Source organism: Trachurus japonicus, chromosome 24 (genome assembly GCF_045865225.1).
Source record: "Trachurus japonicus isolate A0001 chromosome 24, Traja_1.0".
NCBI lineage: Eukaryota > Metazoa > Chordata > Actinopteri > Carangiformes > Carangidae > Trachurus > Trachurus japonicus.
Genome location: NC_140930.1, coordinates 3,576,159 through 3,584,675, shown reverse-complemented (window position 1 = coordinate 3,584,675; position 8,517 = coordinate 3,576,159). Strand labels below are relative to the sequence as shown.

At 42.8% G+C, this 8,517-nt stretch overlaps 1 protein-coding gene across 1 annotated transcript; it reads right to left on the bottom strand.

The window, feature by feature from the left end:
* Window positions 1-961: 961 nt before the first annotated feature.
* LOC146961157 (uncharacterized) lies at window positions 962-8,044 on the bottom strand. The gene is made up of 6 exons (XM_085771679.1): window positions 8,018-8,044; window positions 4,051-4,057; window positions 3,383-3,757; window positions 3,029-3,298; window positions 1,858-1,989; window positions 962-1,463 (listed from the first exon to the last, which is right to left on the bottom strand). The coding sequence occupies exons 1-6, from the start codon at window positions 8,042-8,044 to the stop codon at window positions 1,210-1,212; spliced, it is 1,065 nt and encodes a 354-aa protein (XP_085627805.1). The 3' UTR covers window positions 962-1,209.
* Window positions 8,045-8,517: the final 473 nt, after the last annotated feature.

Genomic DNA, 8,517 nt, shown 5'->3' with positions numbered 1-8,517 from the left:
CTTTTGAAATCGTAAATTACAGCTTCAAGTCACAACTTACGACTTTGTAGCGTTCCAGGCAACCCACTCGTGTTTTTCCGACCTGTTTTACCGGTGAAAGTCACTATAACGGCCACTCGTAACTTCCGACCGTGAACTCGTACCAGATCGAACTGGTACGACTTCACGGTCGGAAAAATACGAGTTTCCTTGAACGCACCATAACAGTCCTCGTCCCTACGTCGCCACATTCACGGCGTCCCTTGGCTGCACACACAGCCCTGCATGCCGTTCTCTATCCTCATTGGATAAAAACTGTAGGATACGATAAATGTTTTCTCCTCGGCTCAGAGCAGAGCAGAGTGACTGACAGACCCGTGTTTCAGACCAAACACTCTATAGAAGTGATTGCTGTCGGAAGATATAACTATTTAAGACTTATATTAACACAAATATATCACTTACTTCTGCTTTAAAGAAGCTGGAGTCACAAATGTTACCATGGCAATGGCTGTGGTTCACATCACAGTCACTTTGCAACATGCAATGTGTTCGACTTTATGAAAAAAAGAAAAAGAGACTAATTTAAACGTGTGAAGACACGTGTCTCTCTGCTGCAGCTCTTCCTCTCTTCACATAGTTTATCAAGACACAAATCAGTGTTTGGACATTTTGGTTCCTCTTTTGTTTTCTGAGAACTGAGGAGGGAGGAGGAAGTGTGAACAGTGACCACATGAACATCAGAAACAGGGCAGCAAGTGTCCAGAGACTAAAAATAAAGTTGCATAAAAACAACCACATTTACATCTTCCTAAAGAGATGAGGTAGAGTTTGAAAAGAAGAGGACCCAGAATCCAGCCCTGAGGGACTCCACCTCATTTTTCTTCTTACAAAGTGAATTTGAGCATGGAATTAGAGCTGGAGACAGAAAATGGAATTTAATGAAACAAATGCTTTATTGTCTTTGTACAGTGGAGAGTGGTTACATCTTCAAAGCCAAACTCAAAATTTACTGAGACACTGTGTGATCAGCACATTATACAGTTTTCACTTCTAATACAGAGTCTCTGTTCAGGCTGGAAGCTCATTCAAAGACAAACTAAACATTTACACACACACACACACACACACACACACTCTGGACGAGTGAGGAACTAGTCTGAGTGGTGGAGGGATACGACCACCAGGAGGAGGCTCTAGTTCCTGGTGAGTTGATGTGGAAGTGGTGGATCAGTGGAGTCTGACAGAGTTTTCATAGTCGACTGGACCTTCATCTTCATCTTCCTCTTCAACACGCTGCACCTGTGAACAACAACACAACACAGTGGAGCTGAGTTTGACAGCAGAGACCAAACAGACTCCCAGATTCCCTCCCAGCTGAACCTGAAGGCACCACGGCTTCCTGTCTGATCTGCTCTTTACCTGAGTGGCTGCTGCACCTGAACGCCTCCCTGCTGGGCTTCTCTCAGCTGCTCTCTGCTTCACTGGAAAATGGAGCACAGAGTCTCAGGTCAGCAGTAAACTCCCAGTTTGAGTGAGTGAGGCTGAACTGGTGTGGGAGTGGATGTTAGTTAGTTAGTTAGTTAGTTTTATTTGTCCACGATGTGGAGATTTGTTTTTGGTCTCATAAAAAAACAACAACAGGCAAGACAATAACAACAACAACAAGCAGGACAACAACAAAATCATCAACAACACTTACACACAGACATCTTCATGGCAAAAGCAGGACAGCAGTGGCAGTTACATTACAACACATCATCGCATCAACGCATCAACGGGGCATGGTGTTCAGTGCCCCAATTGCATTAGGAATAAAGGAATTTTTAAAAATATTACGATTTGCCCTTGGTACTTTATAACGTCTGTTGTTCTCACCTGCAGCTCTGATGAGGAGAACAGTGATCACAGTGAGGAGGAGGAGTTCAGCCACACGCATCAGCAACATGATGAAGGTCAGAGCAGAACCACCTGAAGCAGCCGTGGAGGAGACGAGAGCAGAGACCAGTTCTTCACATCAACAACAACAAACTCAACCAATTAAAGATGCACACTCAACATTTAAAGGAAAAGTAACATGTCTCAATAGAAAAACCATTCCTTCCTCTTGATTTTTATTTTGAAATATCTACCTTTACCTCCATATCACATCTTTATTACTTAATTCAACAAGGAAAAATGAAAATGTGGAATTTGCGAACAGAGGTTAGGGGTTGGTTTACAATTGGATGGTTTTAAAGAGTTTTTTTCATTTTTTGTAAAAGAAATTTGAAAATCTGAAATGTCAGTTCTGTTTTTCTTTTTCTTTCTTGTTTTCTTTTTTTCATATTTTGGTTTAAATAAAAACCAGTCAAATCAAAGAGGAAGAAAGCAAAGTACAGTATATATTTCCAGGTCTGGAAAAGTATGGAAGATGGAAATGGAAATACAATATATTTGAAGTTATTTAGGTTAACTATTTTGTATGTGCTATTGTACCTAGCTACAATCCTCTGGAAATTATTTGGTTCAGTTATGGTTATTCAGAATAATGAAAACAAAAGATAAATTACTCAAATGTCACAAATTATTTGATTTTTTTTTTTTTTTTTTTTTGCAGAGAAGTCTGGTATTTAGGGTCTAGAAAAAGTATGGAATTTTGAACTGTCAAATGTATAGGAACCCTGTGTACTTAAGACATGAAGAGGGAGAGAGAGAGCTGATTGTGAGTCAGTACCTTCTGGTGTTGTGTAGGGATCAGTTGTTGCAGTGGTTGTGTTTTCACCTGGAAAAAAGATGATATCTCATTTACCATCTGCAGGAACCAACAGGTGAAGACGACCTTCAAAGTCACGAGGAGTGTTGTTAGTAATTCTGGTTTCTCACATGAGGTTGGAGGTGAGGCGTTGCTGACAGGTGGAGCTGTTGGGTCCATCCCACGTTTTCCCCTGTTTGTTCTAGTTGTTGTTGTGTCGCCATCTGAAGAAACAACATACCAAAACCCAACAAACGTGTGCGGTGAGGAAACACCTCATGAACTATCATGCGCAGAATCTCATCATGTTCTCACCTGGTTCCTCACCTGAGGTCGGAGCAGTGAAGTTGAAAAGATGAACTTCACGGGTGAGACCATTGTCATTGACCTGACACTGAAACGACTCCAGTTTCTTTGTCTTCCTGAGATCAGAGGAAGGAAACTTGACAGTAGCTGACTTCTTGTTTGTGTTTCCTCCATCCACAGCTCCACCCTCATACAGCCACTTCACTGTGTGTTTGCCGTCTTTAGGAGTGTTTACAAAGCAGTCCAATGTCACCTCATCACCATCATCACGTTTAAGCACTATGAAGACGGAAACAATGAGAGAAATGAGCTTCATCACTGTAATAATCAGAATAAGTGAGATGCTTCAGTGTAAATACTCACTGGTGACGACAGACAGATCAACAGAAGTGGAACGAAAAGGTGGTTCTGAACTGCGCTGGTAACACCTAAACTTATCAGCGTCTCTAGTTGAGACCTTCTTTAGAACCAGAGAACAGTTCTCTGTGATACTCAGTCTGTCTGATGCAGGGTGGTCTTCTTCAACAATCTTCCCGTGTCTAAGACGCATGGTTCTTGAAACACCAAACGTCCACTCAGTGCTGTTACACTCATGTTGACCATCGATCATGTCTCTACAGGGCAAAGTGGCGTCATCTCCAGCTCTGACAGCAATGGAGGACAAGGAGACGCTGTAACTGTGTCCAGTCACTGCTGTGAAGTAAACGAGAGAGAGAAATAAGCTTGTTGTTGTTGGTTCTTTGTCTCAACTTCATTAACAAAGTTGGTCCAGTCAGAAGAACTCAGCTTCTGTGCAGTTTATTTCACCGACCTCCAAGACAGTGCAAAACAGTCAAACGGTATGAACAAGCGGATAAATACTGTTTTACAAAATGAGAGAGAAAAATTAACTACATGCATGAAAATAAAACAGCAGCTGATTCACAACTACTTGCATTGATAGTCATGAAACTCATGAAATGAAAATCAAACTACAGAGCAGTAACGATGTAGCAGCAGTAACCTGAATTAGTGATGTCATGTTTTCTTACCTGCGACCTGAAGCCCGAGAATCAAAGAAAAACACATCGAAATCCACCTGAGTTCAGCCATGGTGTGTTTGTGTGTCCGTCCGTTCATCGATCAGTTTGTGAACTGTCGCCTGACGGAGGACAACACTCAATATCATCTGTGGTGAAGAACGAGCCACTTCCTCAGAGTGTGTTTGTCATCATGTGGGCGGAGCCACTGAACTCTTCACCTGTGGATTCTTCAACGACCCAATGGGGTCAACGACAGAAACTTTACTGACTGACACTGAAGGTGTGATACACCTTGAAAATCTACTTTCATATTCAAAAAAAAAAAAAGTGTAACATTACTTTATTAAGGTCAGTAATAGCCAGCCAGCTGTTGAATAATATTTTCGTATTTTATTGTGTATTAAAATGTCTTGTACGAGTAAAAAGGAAAGGCGGAACTAAAGTGCAGCCACCGTTGCACCGCAGTGTCTAGAGGTGCGGGACCCCTCCCTCTTCCCTCAGACAGAAATCTGGGAAAGAAATGGCGGTTTGCTCCTTCACCTACTCACCTACGTTATTCTGTTTTTGCAGGTTGGTACACGGTAAAAGTTGCACAAGCAGATTCCTCCTTGGGTGTACGGTGGTGTATTATAAGTAAAAGAAGTCCGTTGATGAGTTTTGATGTGTGTATCCGTGGTAACGAGCCGCGTTGGTGATCGCGAAAATACGAGTGTTGTAAACAATGGCGTTAGCGGCCATTTAGCATGTTAGCACAGTGATTGTGTATGTGGGATTCTGTGTGCTGGTGCTGTCGCTCCCTGATACCTTTTATTTCGGCTCCTGGGGCATTCTGACACGTTAGAAAAATATATTTAAGGTTAAATGAAAGCAAATGTACGTTTAATAATTTGAACTGAGGGTTTTTTCGAAGTTATAATAGTGTCCGGTCTGTGTTTAATGGGACCATAGGTTGAATGATTTTCCCTGTGTATGTGTGTTGTTTCATGTTTTGATTGTAAAGTCACTTGAATATTGATTTCAGGGGTGCAAACTTGTCACCTTTCGGCGAAATTCGCTGTTTTGGATCCCAAATTGGTCATTTGTGTGATTCGTGTAAATCCGCAATAAAAAATTTTTTGAGGGGGGGAGGGGGGTCCGGCGAGGCGAGCCGAGCCCAGCCGAGCCAATGCACCTGTCTCTTTAAGGCGCATGCACCTTATCTGGATGACAACGAGTGGTGGCAGCACTCCTCTTCTGTCCAGCTTCACTTTTAATACAGACTAACTAACGCGACTTTTTGAGCATGGCGAGTGAAAGAGTCGGAGCTAGAAGATGCGCCAGCAGCGTTGTGTAGGTGCTGTATGGGACCGCGTGTGTGTGATGATCGCGATCGCGGCCAATTAGCGATTAGCGCGTTTAGCATTTATTAGCTCCAGTGTCTCCCTCTTCTCTGGAGGAGGGTCTGGCGAGCGAGACTAGCTCCAGAGCGACCTGTGCAGCAGCAGCAGCAGCAGCAGGAGGAGGAGGAGGAGGTTGACTGACTGTGGCAGGACACCTGCCTCTGTTTCACTTTATGTTGCTGGTAAATAATGTGGTTGTAAAAGTAGTAGGCTAAAGTTAAATTATTTTGTATGCACTAATTAAAGGGGCAGAGCTTTAAGAGACATTTTAGCTTTTATATTTTATAAGATGCATTTTTTGTAAGAACCACAATTATATATTTCAGTGAATATCTAATTGTTCTTAGCATTTGTTAGATAACTTTATTTGCCCAATAAATTAAAACATGTTGGAACTATCGATGTCTCCTCCCTTGAGGCCAGAATCTCACCGACTTTTAACCTCAGACTGTCACAATGATGTATCAGATGTCAGACTGCCTCATTCTTTCAGTTTTAACCTGAATATACAAGACATGATTGATTTTCCCAACGATCAAAGTATACGAAACCGAACCGAAAACCATGACCACAAAACCGTGAACCGAACCGTTTACTTGAATATCTTTTAAATACATATTGCCGCTTAATATGTTTTATGTAGCCTATGGCATTTTTAAGCTTCATGTGTGTTATTGGACAGAAAGAGCAGCGCTGCCTTGGAGCATAGCCTACGTAGCCTACAGAAAACACATTTACATCAATAAATAAATGTTTTACAATGAACCAATCAGTCTGTATTAAATTTTATTTAGTTTGAAGGCAAGGTTTGCAAGGTTCATCTGATGGACATCTAGGGACAGATTCTCTAAGTTTTGCACAGCTTTTGCTCATGCTAAACCTGCATAGGCTGAAGACCCCCTTCACATATTTCAAAACCAAACACAGAGACAGATTGTGCAGGTTTAACAGGAGCAAAAGCTGTGCAAACCTGAGTAAATCTGGACCCTAGTCTCATGCTAAAATTGACTGTAAATTCACCTTTAAAGTTGGTTTAAAAAAAAATTTCCCCGGGGGAGCATGCCCCCGGACCCCCCGAAGGGGTCGGTATCTTGTCACCTTTTTTACCCCTGATGAGTTTGCACCCCTGTGATTTAAAAGCCTAAGAAGGTTTAAGGTTTACATTATTACATTAATATGAGGATGCACTTATTGAGTTAAAAACAAAGATACGCTCATATAGATTAAAACATGATTTACATTTCTGACACAATTGCACTTATAAGGAAGTGATTTATTTTTGTAAAGACAGATTATTTTTGTGAATGTGTGTGAATGAGATGTTTGCGGAAGTGTAAAGGGTAGATACAACATAATTAATGTGTTTAAAACTGAAACATAACTAATTACTCCGGGGAAGTTTGTTGTTTTATATTGTGCTTTGTGTAATAAATCAGACAGAAATCTGGGAAAGAAATGGCGGTTTGCTCCTTCACCTACTCACCTACGTTATTCTGTTTTTGCAGGTCCAGAGTGAAGGGCGGTGAACCCCAGACAAATTCTTTTGTTACTCCGGTTAAATTATCTTATTTGAAACCCGTAACAAACTGTGGGGGCTCGTCCGGGATCTCTCCTCATCACAACAATCGGAGGAGCAGGTCCAGAGATACTAGAACCAAGACGACAAGACGCTGCTGCCGGCCAGGAGTCAACCCGTGGGTGTCCAAGGAGGGAGACCAAGGAGACAAGGGATCCTCACCTCGCTTAGGAGCCGCACTGCTGATCCTGAGGCCAACGCACGCTAGTCACCGGTGAGCCACGTCTGACCCTGAGACCAGCGCACGCTACTTACCAGAGGGCTACGACGCTGATCCTGTGGTCATCGCACACCAGAGCCAGGGGATCTCACCTGTGATCGGGAGGTCAACACGCACACACGCACACACCCTTTACCAAGTCACCACCCTACTGATTTACTGAACTAATAAACTTAAAGGTGACATCAGGACCACGCACCATGTCAACGGTTCGCAAAGAATTAGTATGGAACATCAAAAAAAAACTATTCAGACTCTCGAGCAATGAAATCTATCAGGTTGCAAAAGACATTGCAACCGATAGTGAACACGAAAAAGAGCTGAGTCCAGAGGATGAAGAAGGCTGCATGGAGTACATCGTCTCCTACATGCACTCTGACACCCTACTAGGACTCGAGGATGAAGGTTTGAGTCAGTTGTTGGTTTTAAATGATCTGATATGTAAAGTGATGAATGTTGATGTTTCTGTTAACTTTCCAGTTGGTGCATTGAGTGATGGTGATACACAGGTTACACCTAGCCACAGTCCATCCACTACGATCCCAAACTCTGCATCACAACCTCATTCTCACCCTAACAGCACAGTCATGCAACCACAACCTCATCCTCACACTCATACAACAATACAGTCAGTAGAAGAACTGAGACAAGTGTATGAAGAGCTGGGTGAGAAACTGCGACGATGTGAACCTACAGCGACCCCACCAACCACAACTTACCCCCTCCAAGGTGAGTCAAGAGTCACACCGTATGCCACAGATGATCTCAGAGAGACCAGTAGTGTTGAAGGACCTCTCCTACCTGCAGCGCAGAGACTTCAAAGTACATGGTGGTCAGGTTGGAGATCAGAGCTCTGACTTAAATTACAACAACATCAGTAAACAAATCGACGAGGGAATGAAAGAGGGCTTCGCAGAGGCAGAGGTGGTCAGAGGGGTGTTGAGGATCATCAAACCAGGGGCCTTTAAGGATATGCTGGTAAATAAAGACTCAATTACAGTTACTGAGCTTAAAGGTTTCCTCAGGTCCCACCTCGGTGAGAAAGCAACGACTGAGATGTTCCAGGAATTAATGTGCGCCAGACAGTCAGACCAAGAATCACCTCAGCAGTTTCTGTACCGCATGATTGGGCTCAAGCAAAAACTCCTTTTTCAGTCCCGACAGACTAGTACAGACATTTCATATGATCCTAAGACCATCCAAGAAGTCTTCCTCCACACTGTCTATCAGGGATTGGGAACAAAACATGCTGACCTCCGGCAGAGACTGAGACCCTTAGTTTCAAACAGCCTAGTCACAGA